Below are 19,903 nucleotides of genomic sequence, written 5' to 3'. Positions count from 1 at the left end.
CAGGGACGTAACAGAACACGTGGGAGCGTACGTCGGGGGGCGTAACAGAACAGGTGGGAGCGTACGTCGGGGGCCGTAACAGAACAGGTGGGAGCGTACGTCCGGGGACGTAACAGAACAGGTGGGAGCGTACGTCCGGGGACGTAACAGAACACGTGGGAGCGTACGTCCGGGGGCGTAACAGAACAGGTGGGAGCGTACGTCCGGGGACGTAACAGAACAGGTGGGAGCGTACGTCCGGGGGCGTAACAGAACACGTGGGAGCGTACGTCCGGGGGCGTAACAGAACAGGTGGGAGCGTACGTCCGGGGGCGTAACAGAACAGGTGGGAGCGTACGTCCGGGGACGTAACAGAACAGGTGGGAGCGTACGTCCGGGGACGTAACAGAACACGTGGGAGCGTACGTCCGGGGGCGTAACAGAACAGGTGGGAGCGTACGTCCGGGGGCGTAACAGAACAGGTGGGAGCGTACGTCCGGGGGCGTAACAGAACAGGTGGGAGCGTACGTCCGGGGGCGTAACAGAACAGGTGGGAGCGTACGTCCGGGGGCGTAACAGAACAGGTGGGAGCGTACGTCCGGGGACGTAACAGAACAGGTGGGAGCGTACGTCCGGGGGCGTAACAGAACAGATGGGAGCGTACGTCCGGGGGCGTAACAGAACAGGTGGGAGCGTACGTCCGGGGGCGTAACAGAACAGGTGGGAGCGTACGTCCGGGGGCGTAACAGAACAGGTGGGAGCGTACGTCCGGGGGCGTAACAGAACAGGTGGGAGCGTACGTCCGGGGGCGTAACAGAACAGGTGGGAGCGTACGTCCGGGGGCGTAACAGAACAGGTGGGAGCGTACGTCCGGGGGCATAACAGAACAGGTGGGAGCGTACGTCCGGGGGCGTAACAGAGCAGGTGGGAGCGTACGTCCAGGGACGTAACAGAACACGTGGGAGCGTACGTCGGGGGGCGTAACAGAACAGGTGGGAGCGTACGTCGGGGGCCGTAACAGAACAGGTGGGAGCGTACGTCCGGGGACGTAACAGAACAGGTGGGAGCGTACGTCCGGGGACGTAACAGAACACGTGGGAGCGTACGTCCGGGGGCGTAACAGAACAGGTGGGAGCGTACGTCCGGGGACGTAACAGAACAGGTGGGAGCGTACGTCCGGGGGCGTAACAGAACACGTGGGAGCGTACGTCCGGGGGCGTAACAGAACAGGTGGGAGCGTACGTCCGGGGGCGTAACAGAACAGGTGGGAGCGTACGTCCGGGGACGTAACAGAACAGGTGGGAGCGTACGTCCGGGGACGTAACAGAACACGTGGGAGCGTACGTCCGGGGGCGTAACAGAACAGGTGGGAGCGTACGTCCGGGGGCATAACAGAACAGGTGGGAGCGTACGTCCGGGGGCGTAACAGAACAGGTGGGAGCGTACGTCCGGGGGCGTAACAGAACAGGTGGGAGCGTACGTCCGGGGGCGTAACAGAACAGGTGGGAGCGTACGTCCGGGGGCGTAACAGAACAGGTGGGAGCGTACGTCCGGGGGCGTAACAGAACAGGTGGGAGCGTACGTCCGGGGGCGTAACAGAACAGATGGGAGCGTACGTCCGGGGGCGTAACAGAACAGGTGGGAGCGTACGTCCGGGGGCGTAACAGAACAGGTGGGAGCGTACGTCCGGGGGGCGTAACAGAACAGGTGGGAGCGTACGTCCGGGGGCGTAACAGAACAGGTGGGAGCGTACGTCCGGGGGCGTAACAGAACAGGTGGGAGCGTACGTCCGGGGGCGTAACAGAACAGGTGGGAGCGTACGTCCGGGGGCGTAACAGAACAGGTGGGAGCGTACGTCCGGGGGCGTAACAGAACAGGTGGGAGCGTACGTCCGGGGGCGTAACAGAACAGGTGGGAGCGTACGTCCGGGGGCGTAACAGAACACGTGGGAGCGTACGTCCGGGGGCGTAACACTCACATTACGACATAAACGACAAGTACTTTAATTTATATGTTTTTATAAATTTTTCCTCCACAATTGACAGTTTTAATATCTGCTGCCTTCTTCTGCTCGTGTCTCTCGTCACCAGGCCGGTGACAGGGTCTCCAGCCCGAAAAGGTCCCGTCTGCAGCTGTGGTCCGGGCTCCTGGAGGAAGGGGTCGGGGTCACGCAACCACGTACAAAGATATCATTAAATAGAATAATGTGTCATGGTGATCATCTCGTGTGGAACCCGAGCCTGGCCGGGCAGAAAGGCCCGCCTTGGTGGCGATCATCTCGTCAGGAACCTGTGGAACCCGAGCCTGGCCGGGCAGAAAGGCCCGCCTTGGTGCCGATCATCTCGTCAGGAACCTGTCGAACCCGAGCCTGGCCGGGCAGAAAGGACCGCCTTGGTGGCGATCATCTAGTCAGGAACCTGTGGAACCCGAGCCTGGTTCGACCGTGACAGCGCAGGAGAACATGTTCAGATCCATGGAAAGCGTGTCCCTAGGGTGTCACCAGCGGCAGGCAGCACGCTGCTGCTTCTGAAGATCGGTTTATAGCAGAAATCAGAATGTATTTATTATATGATGCTGTACATGAGGTCAGTGACACAGGAGTCGCAGTTACAGTTTTTAAATACAAGTTTTATTAATTTTTTTTTTTTTTTTTAAAAGACAGACTTCAAACATGAACATTCACTCAAACATCAGAACAGGCGAGATTTATTGAAAAACTACTGTGTCCAACATGGCAGCCAGGCACTGCACGATATTGGTAGTCATGAGGACGTCCACGTGCTCCTCCAGGTGTCTTTTAGGATCCTGTAAGAAAGAGAAGGATGGAGGGAGGGAGGGAGAGAAAGAGAAAATTACCACAAAACCCCGGCACACACTAAGCAGGGTTGACCCCTGACCTCCATTAGGCTCGGATTAGTAGCGGGTTGTCCATTTAACTGGTTTAGAATTCGTATCAGCGCCGGACTACGGTCCATACCTGTTTGCCTACGTTCTTGATGGCTAACTGCTCAGGCGTCATTTTGTCCTCCTCCTCCACAGCCTGAAACGCGGTGGTAGCAGCATGATGAACGTTTATTCCAACTCCACACCATACGGGCTACATACAGCAGTGCGCGGCGGGTACCTTGTTGTAGTTCTTGGTGAGTTCCAGCATCTCCTTGACGGTGGTCTCGTTGAGCTTGCAGTGATCGCTGTAGTCCTGTAGAGTCAGGCCCTCCATCCAGCTCTTCTTATGAAGATTCAGTAACATCTGCACACAGTGCTCATTCCCGTTATGGTCAGCAATTAGCTCAAATCAGAAGAATTCATTTACAGGAGACCAGGAAGTCCCACCTTTTGCTCCAGCTCGTTCTTCCTATAGTTGATGGTGATTGAATAGTAATGTCTGTTCAAACCATGAATCAGAGCCTGGAAATATTACAAATTATGAATATTTATCATCAATTAACAATCAGAGCAGCAACAGTGCATACAACTAACGCAACAAAGACAAACAGGGATTTTAAAGTCCCCTGACACACGGGGGTCTTAGTGTCTCCTAATGCTGCATTCAAATAATTAGTCGCTTTGATCCAGTCCCACAGTGAGATTTCACCGCCTGTAGCTTTAAATGCTAATGAGGAGGAGAGAGGCGGGGCCAACACCATTCACCAACCACAAATGACGTCCTAAGGGGACAAATTCCATCTGAGCTGCTGCTTTCTGAACGGTGAAGCAGAATGAACTAAACCCTCTTTACAGCTATCGCCATTTCTAGCCACAGACAGGCTCGGGGAACTCGTATTAATGTGAAATCATCTCACAAGGTCACATTTTCACATTTCATATTCAGCACCTGGATGGAGGGCTTGTTCAGGTGGCCCAGGTTAGAGGTCGTTTGCCTGGGCTCATGTCCCAGGACCATCATGTTGGCGTTGATCAGTCTGAAGGCATCGATGACTACCTGCAGCAAAAGAAAAATGGCAATATGAGCAAATGAGCACAGGAGGACATAAAATGTCACTTCCACTCCCATCGCCGACAGGTAACATGTACAATCCTTTTCTAACATCTTACATGTTATTATGCTTTTTGGCAACTGCTCTCGTTTGCAAAATAACTGAACAGTTTTGTAGAGAAACATCAGCGATGTTATTTTTGCGAGACTTTAAATCGGTGAAATATGATCATAATGGAGCGTAACAGCAAGCCACAGTTTTGTATTTAGGAAAAACTCAGTACACGGTGACCAGATTTTAATTTGGTGGTGGAGACGTCTGGTCGTCCAGACCGTTAATGCTCGGCTACGTACTGCAGATGTCGACGTCCCGGAATAAAGACAGTTCGAGTCCCGCTTCGTCCCCTGGTGAAACGCGGTGGGCATGAGTGAGGCACAAACAGCCGACATGCGTGTAATTACATAATTATAACACGCGGAGAGGGGCGGTCGTTCTCATGGTCATCTTCCTTCAACACTCACTGCCTGACTTAATAGAACTTCGCCCCTGGCGGTTCTCCCAGCGCTTTCTACATGTGTTGTGCTGCTCGGTTTGATGGTGACGACTTTGAAGCACTTCCTGTAAACGTTGATCCACGTTCATCTGATATTCGTAGACCGAGCTTCGTTTTCACCTTTCCTAGCAAGCTTGGTGCTGCAGAATGAACGTTGGAGCGTCTTTCTACAGCAGAGGACACATTTCACCTTTCACCATGGCGAAGCCCAGCCGTACATGAGGAGGACGGGGGACACGTACCTTCCCCTTGACGCTCTGGATGGGGTCCACCACCACGGCGACAGCGCGCTCCGACAGCGCCTCGAAGCTCTGCTGGGTGTTGATGTCGACGCCCGACAACCAGCAGCCGAACCCAGGGTGACTGTGGTACCAGCCGACCACCATCTCAGGCCTGGAGCACAGAACCGCCCACATCACATGTAGACAGCGATAAAAACCCCATCATTAACGTACGGAACACCGACCAGACACACCACACTTCACACACCAGAACTCGGAGTGATGGGAGAGTGAAGTAAAGACAGGAAATAAAGAGGACGGCGGGTGTAGGGGACGCACCTTCCTGTCTGTTTCAGCATGTCCAGCATCTTGGCCTGGAAAACTGGATCGACCGCCTCCACGCTCACACCCTGTGAATGGAACAGCACTTCCGCTTATTAAATCCTAAATTAGTCTCTGAACAACAATCTTACAGGAGAAGTTGCCGGACAGACGCTTGTCCCCCCTCTTGCTTTGTAAGATGAAGCATATGAGGAGTCAGTCACGTGAAGACAACTAGAAGTGGCTGCCAGATGCTGCTCATCTGTATGTTGTGGAGGAGGAACCCGCCCAGATCTTTATGTTGGTGGCCAACACCCAGAAAATTTACTTAAATATTGTTTTATAAACAAAGTTTTTAAAAGGGGGAGGAGACTGTAGGTTCATTATGGAGTATTTAAACACATCCTGTCACTAAGTGACACGCCCAGCATCAATCTCCTCCCTTTCTTCTCCGTTTTCCACACTCCTAATAACCCTTATACACAAACGTGACCACGCCCACTACCAACACCAACATGCAGGTTATCAGGCGCTTTAATTCCTATTGAACGTGACCACGCCCACTACCAACACGCAGGTTATCAGGCGCTTTAATTCCTATTGAACGTGACCACGCCCACTACCAACACCAACATGCAGGTTATCAGGCGCTTTAATTCCTATTGAACGTGACCACACCCACTACCAACACCAACATGCAGGTTATCAGGCGCTTTAATTCCTAGTGAACGTGACCCCGCCCACTACCTACACCAACATGCAGGTTATCAGGTGCTTTAATTCCTACTGAACGTGACCACGCCCACTACCAACACGCAGGTTATCAGGCGCTTTAATTCCTATTGAACGTGACCACGCCCACTACCAACACCAACATGCAGGTTATCAGGCGCTTTAATTCCTATTGAACGTGACCACACCCACTACCAACACCAGCATGCAGGTTATCAGGCGCTTTAATTCCTATTGAACGTGACCACGCCCACTACCAACACCAACATGCAGGTTATCAACATTAAGAGTAAAGATATGAACATGTCTCTCACCGTTCCAGACTGAGGCATGGCGAACACATCAATCACACGCACGGTGTAGTCATCCACGAACTCCCCCAGCATCAGGCCCATCACCTCCATGGGGACACCAGCCCGGCCGTGTTTCAGCATCTAAACTCAGAAGTGTGAGACCGGTCAACGATACTGAAGCTAATTTTGGTAAAGGCCAGAGAAACCTGCTGTGCTCTCACCTTCAGCAGGGCCAGTGAGGAGATGTAGACCTGCTCTGCCGTGTCCACAGCTGGAGCGTCTGTTGGAGGACCCTGTGGTGGACAGACACAATAAGAAATGTGCATGCAAAACCCCACAACAAATTATACTGAAGAGAAGCCAACTTTTACATTAGACAGCTTGCCGTCTCATCTAATCTGCCGGTACGACATCCATACAGGGTTCTCTGTAAAGGTTACTTCAGCTAAACCGAAAGCACACATACAAAGGCAGAGTCTACCAACAAGGATCCTAGACATTTTATATCTCATGACACAAATCACGATATTTTCTGATACTGTACATATTGTTCACCGAAAACATAAAAACAGAGCTGATATACAACATGCTGTGTACAATATGTGTGGATCAAATGACATTAATAATTCAACCAGAAGACTAGAACTTAGACTAGATTTGATATTGATATTTTCTAACATCCCTAATATTTTACATTTACCGGATTCCCTTATAAGCAGTATTTACAGGAAGAGTCCCCCCCTGGAGACACTCAGGGTTAGGTGTCTTGCTCATGGACATGATGGTAGTAAGTGGGGTTTGAACCTGGGTCTTTGTGCTCTTCTGTTTTAAAGGGACATTTTGGTGGGATTTTAAACATTTAAATGTTCAGCATAGAAATCTTGCCACCATATGCTAAAACATGCTACGCTTTAGATTAATTCATGTTGTTAAATACTGATATCATAATAACCTCATTTTGCAATGATAATTATGTAATTATAAAATCAATACAAATTTAAATAATAAAAAAAGTATTATAATCAAACATGTCATTTGCTGTTTTTTTTGTATGTGAGCGAAACAGTGAATCCTACATCACTAAAGAAAAGCATGTAGGTCTGTAACTGATCCCAGTACAGCCGCTCTCCCGGGAATAATGTGATCTAAATAAAATTAGCGCCTTGTAAATCCTGTAAACCATGCACTTTCACAGCCTCAGGTAACGGGCCTTCGGTCTGGAACGTTCCAGCAGATTATAAAACGCGTTAAAATTCCTTACCTGCCCCAGACCAGGCATCCCACCTCCGAGCCGCAACAGCCGGTCCATGGTTCTAAAGAAGCAGAATAAGCAAGACAACCGCTTTCAACCAATTATATCCAACAACAGTCCATCTGTGGTGAAAGTGACTGTCATTATTGGCATGAAGGACATCATGTTGGTCAGCAAATGGACGTTTAATTCATCATCACGCCTGCCAGTCACTTACAGCTAAATAAGCATTTAGCCGGAAGCTAACTACGCTAACTGCGGCAGCGAAACTGGCGCAGGAGCCGTGAAACAGAGACCCTGGACACACACGTCGACCCCGCGGCCCATAATCTGGACCAATTACCTGCAGTAACGATGTGAAACGCGAAAACGAAGCCGTCCGTCCGTCCGCCGCAGCTGCGCCTTTAGCGTGTGTACAATGTGTCAGCAAGAACTCGACTTCCGGCGCACAGCCAACTACTTCCGGCGCGCCAGGCTGCTATTGTCCATGATCGATACTACTACTAATTTTAGTAATAATAATCATAACAATAATCAGAATAATAACAACAACCGCAACAATAATAATAATAATAACAGTGGCGAGCTAGCGGTTAAGGAAGCGGCCCCGTAATCAGAAGCTTGCCGCCAAGGTGCCACGGAGGTCCCGTCCCCACACACTGCTCCCCGGGACCCTGTCATGGTGCCCACTGCTCACCAAGGGTGATGGTTAAATACAGAGGACACGTTTCACCGTGTGCTGTGCTGCAGTGTCTCACAATGACAACCACATCACATAAAATATCCTCATGAGCTGCTTTAAAGGGAATAACGACCCTGGACCATTGCAAAAACAAAGTATTACTGGAATAAAAAAAATGCCTAGAATTCTAAGAACAATATTGAGTACAAAACTGGAAACATGATGCGTTACGAAAATAAAACCGTAGTATTTTGAATATAAACGTTGTCACATTACGAAGTAAAGTTCTAGCAGAAGAATAAATCGAGCCGGAAGTGCGGCGGGCGGCGCCCCCTGCAGGACGGGCGCATCATCGCGACAAGATGGCGGAGAGCGCGGCAACGTAGTCATCGGGCCCCGCGACGCGGATGTTCGTTCGGACCCTGCGACGACCCAGCCGTGCGCCCGGAACCGCCCATGAAGCGCTCTGCCGGCCGTCGGAGTTCGCTGCACTAAGCGGCCCGAAGCTTCGTCGTCGGCGGCGCCATGGCCCGGTCTCCGGCGCAGGCCGGTCTGCCGGGCATGCAGGTGGGTCGAGCCCGTCTGGTGGCCTGCTGGACCTCCGGGGTTCTTCTCACGTCACAGATATTTCATTCATCAAGTTGACAGATCTTGACAGGGACAGATCTTCATAGATCTCATTCGACAAGAAGCTCACAAAGTCACGCGTGTCTGAGAAGTGGTTTTAAAATCGCTGTGAAAATGGTGAATAATTAATCTAGGGTGGTAGTAGCCTAGAGGGAAACACACTCGCCTGTGAACCAGAAGACCCAGGTTCAAATCCCACTTACTACCATCGTGTCCCAGAGCAGGACACTTAACCCTGAGTGTCTCCGGGGGGGACTGTCCCTGTAACTACTGCTCGTAAGACGCTCTGGATAAATGCTGTAAATGTAAATCTGCTCTTCCTCCTGCTGGAACGTTCCAGACCGAAGCCCGTTATCTGAGGGTGTGAAAGTGCATGATTTACAGGATTTACAAGGCGCAAAATGAATTTATATGACCTTATTCCCGGGAGAGCGGCTGTACTGGGATCAGTTACAGACGTACATGCTTTTCTGGCTCTTAGTTTAATGAGGAAGAGAAGATAGAAAGTTCTGTGAACTCACTGCTGACTTCAGTGAAGCATTTGAAGGTGTGTCTTCTGTAATGAAGAACATCGGTCCTGCAGTACCACCGTGTTCCTGAGGAGGCGACACTGAGCTACAGCGGCCCTGTTCCACACCACCATGCACACCTGCCTTGTAATTTCTCCAGGTTGCGGGCGAATGTAGCTGGAATTCTGCCGCAGAAATCGTAAAAAGTTCCAGCGTTTAAACTCTGGCGTGTTCCTACGTACCCTGTAACGGTGGAGAACCCAGAACTGTGGCGGTGTCCAGGGTTCTTACGGCCATTAAAACCTGGAAAAGTTGATATCTCTGATGGCTCCGAAACACTGTCGTTTAAGTTCAGCTTTTCATGGTTTTCATTTTGGTCAATTTAAGAATTTGAAATTTCAGAGAACGTACGGTCATGAAAATTTTAGTTTTCCGTACTTGTACACTGATGTGAGAAATGTAAATTGTGTAGAAGGGATAATTAGGACCAGACATCTCACCTCCGTCTTGTTCGAGATACTTAAAATACTTAAAATTTTAAATTTAATATATGAAAACTGAACATCCATTTACCTGCTTATTTGGAAAAATAACTATAAACAGGGCAGCTCCATAAACAGGCATTTTGCATAGGAGCTGTGAAGGTGAGAAGACAGAAGCTCTGGTCTGGAACGTGAAGAACATAAAAGATGATAAAATAAAATCTTACTTTCTTTGTTCGCTCCTTTTTACAGTCGTACATGGTATAAAAGTCCGGTTATATCTGTGGGGCGTTGCATCTGTAGGGGGTGGGGGCGTTGCATCTGTGGGGCGTTATATCTGTGGGGGGTGGGGGCCTCGTGACGCCCGCCTCCACCAGCCACCAACACCCCCAACTAACTAAAACCACACCCCGAAGTTGCTTGTGTGTGACACCGCCCCAGGCAGAAGTGGAGCCTTGGTGGTTCAGGATTTGAACCTGCAACCTGTGTTCAGTCCGCGCTCACCGTACGCCACGAACGCCAGAAAACGCCTGGTTCGGACATCTCGCTGGCTGATATAAAAAATGTGAATTAATGCAGTGACATGATAATCGTGAAGGTCACAGGTCTCCATCTGGCAGGAGTGATGAAGCATGCTGGGATTTACCCAGTTTCCCCTTTACCAGAGAATCAGAAAATATCAAGTTTAAACTTGGCCAACAATTGACACCAAGATCTTCAGTCACTGCTTAACCAGCTAAGCTCCTCTCCTTGCAGAACCTGAAGGCGGACCCAGAAGAACTGTTCACCAAGCTGGAGAGGATTGGAAAAGGCTCGTTTGGTGAGGTGTTCAAAGGCATCGACAATCGCACCCAGAAAGTGGTGGCCATCAAAATCATCGACCTGGAGGAGGCGGAGGATGAAATCGAGGACATTCAGCAGGAGATCACAGTCCTCAGTCAGTGCGACAGTCCCTTCGTCACCAAATACTACGGCTCGTTCCTGAAAGTGAGTGGCCGCTGCCTGGGGAGGGGTGGAGGCGGGCGTCACGTGTCTATTTCTGGGTTTGGTTCTAGTTAGTTGTGGCGGGTGGAGGCGGGCATCACATGTCTACTTCTGGGTCTGGTTCTAGTTAGTTGTGGGTGTTTGATGGCTGGTGGAGGCGGGCGTCACGTGTCTACTTCTGGGTCTGGTTCTAGTTAGTTGTGGCTGGTGGAGGCGGGCGTCACATGTCCATTTCTGGGTCTGGTTCTAGTTAGCTGTGGGTGTTTGATGGCTGGTGGAGGCGGGCGTTACGTGTCTACTTCTGGGTCTGGTTCTAGTTAGCTGTGGGTGTTTGATGGCTGGTGGAGGAGGGCGTTACGTGTCCACTTCTGGGTCTGGTTCTAGTTAGTTGTGTCTGTTGGTGGCTGGTGGAGGCGGGCGTCACGTGTCTACTTCTGGGTTTGGTTCTAGTTAGTGGTGGCTGGTGGAGGCGGCCGTTACGTGTCTACTTCTGGGTCTGGTTCTAGTTAGTTGTGGGTGTTGGTGGCTGGTGGAAGCGGGCGTTACGTGTCTACTTCTTGGTTTGGTTCTAGTTAGTTGTTGGTGTTTGTAGCTGGTGGAGGCGGGCGTTACGTGTCTACTTCTGGGTTTGGTTCTAGTTAGTTGTGGCTGGTTGGAGGCGGGCGTCACTTGTCTACTTCTGGGTCTGGTTCTAGTTAGTTGTGGCTGGTGGAGGCGGGCGTCACGTGTCTACTTCTGGGTTTGGTTCTAGTTAGTTGTGGCTGGTGGAGGCGGGCGTTACGTGTCTACTTCTGGGTTTGGTTCTAGTTAGTTGAGGGTGTTTGTGGCTGGTGGAGGCGGGCGTCACGTGTCTACTTCTGGGTTTGGTTCTAGTTAGTTGTGGCTGGTGGAGGCGGGCGTTACGTGTCTACTTCTGGGTTTGGTTCTAGTTAGTTGAGGGTGTTTGTGGCTGGTGGAGGCGGGCGTCACGTGTCTACTTCTGGGTTTGGTTCTAGTTAGTTGTGGCTGGTGGAGGCAGGCGTCACATGTCTACTTCTGGGTTTGGTTCTAGTTCTGACTTTCGTAGTTGGTTGTGGTGTTGGTGGATGATGGTTTCCTGATGCTGCTCAGTGCAACAGGAATAAGAAAAACACCACCTGTAGTATTCCTGAATGATGATTAGTAGTAGGGCTGCACGATTTGGGGAAAAAGACATATTGCGATTATTGAGATCAATATTGCGATATGCGATTGCGATATGATAAAGGACACTTGCTTGTATATCAATGAAAAGTCACAAACTAATAGTGAAATGTTTAATTTCAAAGTGAAACATACAAACTACTTATAACAACCTGAAATGCCCAGTGCTTTCAAAATGCAATTTTCTACAAAATTAAATAAATCACAAAAAACTCATTACTGTCGAACGACAAACCCTGGTAAGGCTAAACAACTGTTTTGATTATATTTGGCCATTATAAAATCCTGTATTATAGTTCTTACGTTTAACCGAAACGTTGTATGGAGGCTGACTTGAACACAGGGATGCATAGCTTTGCTAGCTTAGCTAAGGTTAAGATTTGTAAACTGAGGTGAATTTCTTTAGGAAACCTTCAAAGTTTGAGAAAAGTTAACTAAACAGCTAAGAGCAGTCTAAATAGTTAATTCCTACGTTTATCCAAAACGCTGTTTGGAGGCTGACTTGAACACAGGAATGCATAGCTTCGCTAGCTTAGCCTATCTTAGCTAAGGTTAAGACTTATAAAACGGGATTTTATAATGGCCAAATATATTAAAAACAATTGTCCAGCCTTACCTATGAAATGTAATCCCCCGGGATCTGGTTTGGAGCGTACAGCGGTTTGTACAGCTCCAAGCAGCGCAAGAGTGAGGCATTTTTATGCACTTCTCTCCATAGACATGTATATGCTTCACACCACAGCAGAGCCTCTCGCAATATGGCGGCGACGTTGACGTACGATGCAGCGCGTCATGCGGCGTCTAACCATATGTCTCCGAATTGAAAGTCATGTGACCAAACACGTCACATCCGACTGAAGTGAGATTCGCAAACTTTGAGGATGAGAGAATGGATCGGATATGTTGCCGATCCAATCCATGTACTAATCATTTAAATCGCAGTTTTTTGCGTTCATGTAATCGCACAGACTGACATCGCGATTACGATTGCGATTAGATTAATCGTGCAGCACTAATTAGTAGTTGAATTTATTACTTAATTATAGTAGTTATGAAGAGTGACTTTATGGCAGCGGCATGTAATAAGAGGGTGAATATAAGCATTCAGTCACATGATGAGTAATAAACTGCAACGAGGAAGAGTTGTACAGTCAACAGTAGAAAGGACGTCCTGTGCTGTTCGGTCCTACATTTGGGGACAGTGAGAAGTGGTCAGAACCAGTGCTGCACGATTAATCTAATCGCAATCGTAATCGCGATGTCAGTCTGTGCGATTACATGAATGCAAAAAGCTGCGATTTAAATGTGACGTGTTTGGTCAAATGACTTTCGATTCGGTTCCATGGTGACCTCAGATTCGTGACTCACATAGACATATGGGTACAGGTACGTCAATGTCGCCGCCATATTGCAATAGGCTCTGCTGTGGTGTGAAGCATATACATGTCTATGGAGAGAAGTGCATAAAAATGCCTCACTCTTGTGATGCTTGGGGCTGGACAAAACCGCTGTACGCTCCAAACCAGATCCCGGGGGATTACATTTCATAGGTAAGGCTGGACAATTGTTTTGAATATATTTGGCCATTATAAAATCCCGTTTTATAAGTCTTAACCTTAGCTAAGCTAGGCTAAGCTAGCGAAGTTATGCATTCCGGTGTTCAAGTAAGCCTCCAAACAAAGTTTTGGCTAAACGTAAGAACTATAATACGGGATTTTATAATGGCCAAATATAGTCAAAACAGTTGTTTAGCCTTACCAGGATTTGTCGTTCGACAGTAATGTTTTTTAAAGTGAAGACTTTTTTGTGATTATTTAATTTTGTAGAATGTATTTTGAAAGCACTGGGCATTTCAAGTTGTTTTAAGTAGTTTGTATGTTTCACTTTGAAATTAAACATTTCACTATTAGTAATTTGTATGCGACTTTTCATTGATATACAAGCAAGTGCCCTTTATCATATCGCAATCGCATATCACAATATTGATCTCAATAATCGCAATATGTCTTTTTCCCCAAATCGTGCAGCCCTAGTCAGAATTATGGACAAGTGTGATGTGCAGGTTGTACTTGTCGTGGACTAAATTTGTATACAGAAATACAGTTTTTATGATGTCCCTATATCGATACCCATCTTAAATATTAGGACATGTTAAAGTGCACTTTTTTGCATTTTGGTTTAATCACCCTTTAGTTTGGAATCACAGCAAATCTCACAATACAATAAAATACTGAAATGTCAGAGTATCATATTTGTTCTACTGTAATCAGTATTTTGCTGGAAGGAAACAGGGACGTACGAATTTGAAACCATTGAGTAAAACTGTTTTCTGCTGTTTTACGGTGGCGTTTACCTGCTTAAACACACACCTACACACACCTACACACACAGAGCATGTGACGTGATGCCGGATAGTTCTGTTTCCCGCCTCCTCAAACTGCCGCTAATCCCAAATGTTGCCGGATCAAAAGCGACGTGCCGGGTTGGGGTTTTGGCTCATGGAGCTGCAGGTCTCACCCATCTCTCTGTTTCAGGACACAAAGTTGTGGATCATCATGGAATACCTGGGTGGAGGATCAGCTCTGGACCTGGTATGTCAAGCTGCATGTGGGATGTTTTACTTTAAAGTCAGATTTGGAGAAGAACATCACCGTATCCACATTTATAGCTGAAATACAGGATGCTGGGATCCTGAAATGCCAGGCAGTATTTAAAAGTACCCAGCTGTACAGCGCCATCTACAGGAGTGCCATCTAACATTCGCAAGATTAGGCCTAGAAATATATTGCAATATATTTCTGTATTGATATTTTCCAGTAAGTTATGATATGATTGTGTTTCAGCTGGAGCCAGGAGCTCTGGACGAGATTCAGATCGCCACCATCCTCAGAGAGATCCTCAAGGGCCTGGAGTACCTGCACTCTGAGAAGAAGATCCACAGGGACATCAAAGGTGTGGACACCTCAACGTTCGGAGCGTTTTGGCACGAGTAAAGTTATAGTCGACATTTAACAAAGGTGGAGAAGTCCACAGTGTAGTAAAGAGCATCTGTCCATGTTTGGAGGTCCTGGACAGTGCAGAGTAGGTTTTAGTCCAGTGTCATGGTCTAGATTACGTGTCCATAATGACGTTACTGGTCCATTTGAAGAGCCCTGAAGCTGTAGTTGTAATGGTGGTGGTGGCTGTGGTGACTCTCTGGTTTGTTTCATGGTTTGTCCTTGTAAAGCAGTTGTCAGGAACCAGGATTTATTTGCTGGTCTGATCACTGGGGTCTGCCAGTAGTCTGGACGCTTGATTCCGTGTCTCGGAGAAAAACAAACAGAAGCAGCGGCAGACGGTGGCACTGTACGACCGATACTGAAATATGTGGTTATAGTGGTATATTGGTGCTACAGCGGCCCGGTACCCTAACTAGGACAGCCTAACTAGGGTGAATTTAACTTTGTGTCTAACAAGGGGACTGTGTGATAAACTGGACTTTATAATTGACGCTGTGTCTGGGACTTAAACAGAAGACCAGAGAAAACAGATGTGTTTTCAGTTTGGATTTAAACACTGACACTGAGTCTGAGTCCCGGACACTGACAGGCAAGCTGTTCCACAACTGTGTTCCACAACTTTTTTGTACTAGAGGACAGGAATGTTCGGTGGACTGAGCCATGTGGGCTGGTGATGGTGGTATCTCCTGTTTTGAGCTGGAGCTAGTGAGTAATGGGTAATGGGGAGGGGTGCTCTTCTGGTGACCACCAAGAACCGACGTTGGCGTGTCGGGCAGGAGGGGTGTTGAAATGAATCGTATAATCGATGCACGGATGCAGTGTGGAACATAATGGATTATGTCATAAGGTCCGAGGCGGCCTGATCTGAGTACAGCGCCGCCCTCGTCCAGACGGACGTTGTAAAGGAACGTCCTCTGAACACCGTACGCATCAGGATTTCGTTGCATGTAGTATAGGGCTGCACGATATAGGGAAATTATGTGATATTGTTGTTATTGCGATAACGATACTTCTTTTGCGATATAACATTTCCCTAGAGAAATGCTTTTTAAATTATTATTATTATTAGCTATTAAAAATTTATATATGAAATGATCATGCTAAAATAAACAGGTCATATATATTCATCTGATCTAATTAAATCTAATGCAGGCTAAAAAGAAACAAGGAAGTTGCAAATATTAGGTCTTAATACCCTCAGAAGATATTCAGACTTCTGGTTTGCTGTTACCATAGACCAGCCAACACAATATGAATTGCTTTGAAAGATGACTTTTTATTTACATGTAACCATACGCTCATCAAGAGTCTCTTAAATCCATCAGAAATCGCCTGAAATCGAGTTAATGCCACGACTATAACGTGATGAAATGAGGACGTTTCGGTGTCTGGTTCTGTGTCACTGTTGGTGGTGATGTGGGGACAGTAGAGGTCTCATAATTCGACTTGATTACAATCATCAATCCTTCGATTATTGATGTATCATGATGTATCTACATTTCCATGTGTGATCAATGTGAACAACTATCCCTTTATAACCCTTTATAACCCTTTATGGTAACAATGATCAATAATCAAATTCTTTAGCGAGTGTTTTAATTGTTGACTAATTATTGCAAGGCGACCAAATACCTTAGAATATCTCACCACACAGATGGCATGACAAGACAAAAGACACTTTTGGGACGTGGTCTTGAGGTGTAATGTCCCCTGCAGCGGCGAACGTGCTGCTGTCGGAGCAGGGCGAGGTGAAGCTGGCCGACTTCGGCGTGGCGGGGCAGCTGACGGACACGCAGATCAAGAGGAACACGTTCGTGGGGACGCCCTTCTGGATGGCGCCGGAGGTCATCAAGCAGTCTGCGTACGACTTCAAGGTGAGGACCATGACCGTCCACTTCAGTTTCGCCATCACAACACAATTTCCATCATGCGCCATGTTGGACGCGCTTGAGCACGCGTGCAAGACCAGTGTTGAGCGTTTATTTGACGCTCGGACGCCTGGATGGACATCCGTGTCCCTCTACGGAGAGGTTTCATGGCACGTTTTTCTCCTGCGTCCACCCGTAATTTTACAGTACAGCAGTGGCAATATTCAAAATTCTTCTGGGCCCGCGGTGGCCTGGCGAAGGTGAAGGAAGCCGCCCCGTAATCAGAAGGTTGCCGGTTCGAATCCCGAGCCGCCAAGGTGCCACTGAGGTCCCCTTGATGAAGGTCCCGTCCCCACACACTGCTGCCCAGGCGCCTGTCATGGTGTCCACTGCTCACCAAGGGTGACGGTTAAATACAGAGGACACGTTTCACCACGTGCTGTGATGCTGTGCTGCTGTGTCTCACTATGACAATCACGTCACTTCACTTGTCACTTTTACTGTCACCTCAGTATTTTGGCAGCTGTGTTGCCTGTAGATGTCTGAAAATCTTCTTTCTTCATGTAATGTGTGAGTGTGCAGTTTAATTCCTGTAAAATCATCTGGATTATTCCTCCACGACGTGTCTAATGGTTGGGAGTGTAGAGACTGGAGGAGGACGAGTGCGGGAGTACGAATGTGGCGTCTCTGCTTGCAGGCGGACATCTGGTCCCTGGGCATCACGGCGATAGAGCTGGCCAGAGGCGAGCCGCCCCACTCGGACCTGCACCCCATGAAGGTGCTGTTCCTCATCCCGAAGAACAACCCGCCCACGCTGGAGGGCAACTACAGCAAGGCGCTGAAGGAGTTCGTGGAGGCGTGTCTCAACAAGGAGCCCAGTTTTGTGAGTGCTGCGCCATTTTTCATTTTATTTCCGTCACCCTGTTAATTCCCTCCATTCCACTGTCTTCTCCAGAGGCCCACAGCCAAAGAGCTGCTGAAGCACAAGCTCATTGTGCGCCATGCTAAGAAGACCTCCTACCTGACCGAGCTGATTGACCGATATAAGCGGTGGAAGGCGGAGCAGTCGAGGGAGGAGTCCAGCTCCGACGAGTCCGACTCGTACGTCACACGACTGGACAGATTTTCTCTTTCACCCTCTACTTCCTGGTTTTTCCTTTACCCATCTTCTCCTCACCGACCTCTCATGCCTGTTTCTGATTCTCTGTCCTCCATGTATGAACGTGTGTTAGAAAACGCACGCACACACACACACACACACACACACACACACACACACACGCCTGCTGTGATGCACCTCTCTCTCTCTCCTCTCGCTCGCTCGCTGCGCAGGGAGCCTGATGGACAGGCGTCAGGGGGGAGTGGCTTCGGGAACGATGACTGGATCTTCACCATGCGGGAGAAAGACCCCAAGAAGCTGCAGAATGGGGCGAGTCAGGCTGAGGCGGTGGAGATGGAGCAGGTACCCGACGAGTCCAACTCCGGTCCTGTAGAGGCGTCTCCTGCTGTCCTAACTCCCCTTCTTTCTGCAGGCGGAGGACGTCCCCAAGAGGCCTTTATCTCAGAGCCTGTCCTCCATCATATCTCCCGCCTTCTCTGAGGTACGCCAGCGTCCGGTCCTGTCACGTGACTGGCGGTGCACGTCCTGTAACACGATCATATAAAGGCAGCCGTCCTGGTCCTGGCGAGGGGAATAATATGAAATGAACCGTGTTCTGCTCGTGTCCACAGCTGCATGAAAGAGGCGATGCGTCTTCTGTCAAACCCGACACCCTGCACGAGCTCAGAGCAGCCATGTTCCTGGCCGAGGAGGCGTGTCCTGGGATCTCGGACGCCATGGTGACGCACCTTGTCCAGAGACTGCAGAGGTACCCATGTGCACCCGCCCTGACCCGACCCCCCGCGTACACGCCCACACACACACACACACACACACACACACACGCCCCGACCCGACCCCCCGCGTACGCGCCCACACACACACACACACACACACACACACACACACCCCGACCCCCCGCGTACACGTCTACACACACACACACACACACACACCCCGACCCCCCGCGTACACGTCTACACACACGGACCCCCCGCGTACACGCCCACACCCACACGCCCCGACCCCCCGCGTACACGTCTACACACACACACACACACACACACACACACCCCGACCCCCCGCGTACACGTCTACACACACGGACCCCCCGCGTACACGCCCACACACCCCGCCCTACGGTCCTACACACCGATGACCGGAACGTAACGATCTCCACCCTGTCCTGCAGGTTCTCCAGGCCAAGAACATCGTCGCCTTCTTAGCCAGAACTGATCCTCACGTCGGCCCCGCCCGCCCGCCCCGCCCCGCCCCAGCAGACTGAAGGAGAGCTCCTGAAAGTCCTCCTGTCCTGCTTCTCTGGGGTCATGTAATGTGTGCATGAGCGAGAGAGACCATGCTGTGTGGATGTGTGTACGTGTGTCCCCTCACCGCGTGATGGAGATTGCGGCGTTCTTACTGAAAACTCAGGTAACCGTGGTGACGGTGGGGCTGCAGCGGCTCGGGTACAGATGTGTACAGATGTGTACAGATGTGTAAATAGGCTCCGGTTTTGCAGAAACGAGTCACTGTATGCCGCAGAGGCCGAGGAGCTTTTGTAGATATTGTTAGAAGAAGAAAGACAAATATTTAAAAATTCTGTCATTTTGAACGGCCGTTGCCTTGTCTTTTTATCAAATGTACATTCTTTTGTCTTTTAATTTTAATAAAAGTTGAAAATAAAAGAGATGATTCTTCAGCTTTGTGGTAGTTTTTCTGTTTCTGAGAATCAACTGAACGCATCAGTTTTCAGTTCTTTACAAACGTGATAAAGCGCATAAAGCGCGGTTTATTAAAACACAATCGCCATCGTGGCGGCACGATAGAGGTTAAAAGAATGAACAGTTTCTCATTGATTAACACCAGCAGGTCTCTGTTGCCTTTTTACACTCAGTATTTACAGGCATCAAAAAGAGAGAAAAGCCTGGAGGCAACCATGAGACGCAGAGAGAGCTGGACTTCCTGATGGAAGAGGAAAGGTGAAGCCCAACAAGAGCAAATTCTTTTAGTCAAAGTGACGTGATCGTGAGACACTGCAGCACAGCACACGGTGACACGGTGAAACGTGTCCTCTGTATTTAAGAGGCACCCTTGGTGAGCAGTGGGCACCATGACAGGCGCCTGGGGAGCAGCGTGTGGGGACGGTACCAATATCAAGGGGACCTCAGTGGCACCATGGCGG

The 19,903-nt window shown here is 49.1% G+C and overlaps 2 protein-coding genes across 2 annotated transcripts; one reads left to right on the top strand and one right to left on the bottom strand.

Annotated features, from left to right (window-relative positions):
* Positions 1-2,586: 2,586 nt before the first annotated feature.
* On the bottom strand, positions 2,587-7,854 carry psmd14 (proteasome 26S subunit, non-ATPase 14). The gene is made up of 11 exons (XM_028980505.1): positions 7,633-7,854; positions 7,299-7,350; positions 6,259-6,330; positions 6,059-6,178; positions 5,031-5,101; positions 4,713-4,863; positions 3,815-3,922; positions 3,313-3,387; positions 3,104-3,229; positions 2,957-3,019; positions 2,587-2,784 (listed from the first exon to the last, which is right to left on the bottom strand). The coding sequence occupies exons 2-11, from the start codon at positions 7,344-7,346 to the stop codon at positions 2,686-2,688; spliced, it is 933 nt and encodes a 310-aa protein (XP_028836338.1). The 5' UTR covers positions 7,347-7,350; positions 7,633-7,854; the 3' UTR covers positions 2,587-2,685.
* Positions 7,855-8,315: 461 nt separating this feature from the next.
* On the top strand, positions 8,316-19,420 carry stk24b (serine/threonine kinase 24b (STE20 homolog, yeast)). The gene is made up of 11 exons (XM_028981390.1): positions 8,316-8,538; positions 10,346-10,576; positions 14,290-14,346; positions 14,599-14,707; positions 16,471-16,628; positions 17,320-17,505; positions 17,578-17,723; positions 17,955-18,084; positions 18,155-18,223; positions 18,354-18,490; positions 18,914-19,420. The coding sequence occupies exons 1-11, from the start codon at positions 8,497-8,499 to the stop codon at positions 18,945-18,947; spliced, it is 1,299 nt and encodes a 432-aa protein (XP_028837223.1). The 5' UTR covers positions 8,316-8,496; the 3' UTR covers positions 18,948-19,420.
* Positions 19,421-19,903: the final 483 nt, after the last annotated feature.

This window comes from Denticeps clupeoides, chromosome 5 (assembly GCF_900700375.1).
Source record: "Denticeps clupeoides chromosome 5, fDenClu1.1, whole genome shotgun sequence".
Lineage (NCBI taxonomy): Eukaryota > Metazoa > Chordata > Actinopteri > Clupeiformes > Denticipitidae > Denticeps > Denticeps clupeoides.
The sequence above is the reverse complement of the archived record's forward strand: the minus strand, read 5'-3'. Positions and strand labels throughout refer to the sequence as shown.

What these genes read in the sequence shown, in the direction of transcription:
- stk24b (XM_028981390.1), top strand. Translation starts at nt 8,497, where the DNA reads ATGGCCCGGTCTCCGGCGCAGGCCGGTCTGCCGGGCATGCAG. An exon ending in GAGGATCAGCTCTGGACCTG is followed by an intron (nt 14,347 to 14,598) that starts GTATGTCAAGCT and finishes ATTGTGTTTCAG; the next exon opens with CTGGAGCCAGGAGCTCTGGA. An exon ending in AGCTCCGACGAGTCCGACTC is followed by an intron (nt 17,724 to 17,954) that starts GTACGTCACACG and finishes CTCGCTGCGCAG; the next exon opens with GGAGCCTGATGGACAGGCGT.
- psmd14 (XM_028980505.1), bottom strand. Translation starts at nt 7,346, where the DNA reads ATGGACCGGCTGTTGCGGCTCGGAGGTGGGATGCCTGGTCTGGGGCAG. An exon ending in GGATGCCTGGTCTGGGGCAG is followed by an intron (nt 6,331 to 7,298) that starts GTAAGGAATTTT and finishes TGTCCACCACAG; the next exon opens with GGTCCTCCAACAGACGCTCC. An exon ending in AGAACGAGCTGGAGCAAAAG is followed by an intron (nt 3,230 to 3,312) that starts GTGGGACTTCCT and finishes CACTGTGTGCAG; the next exon opens with ATGTTACTGAATCTTCATAA.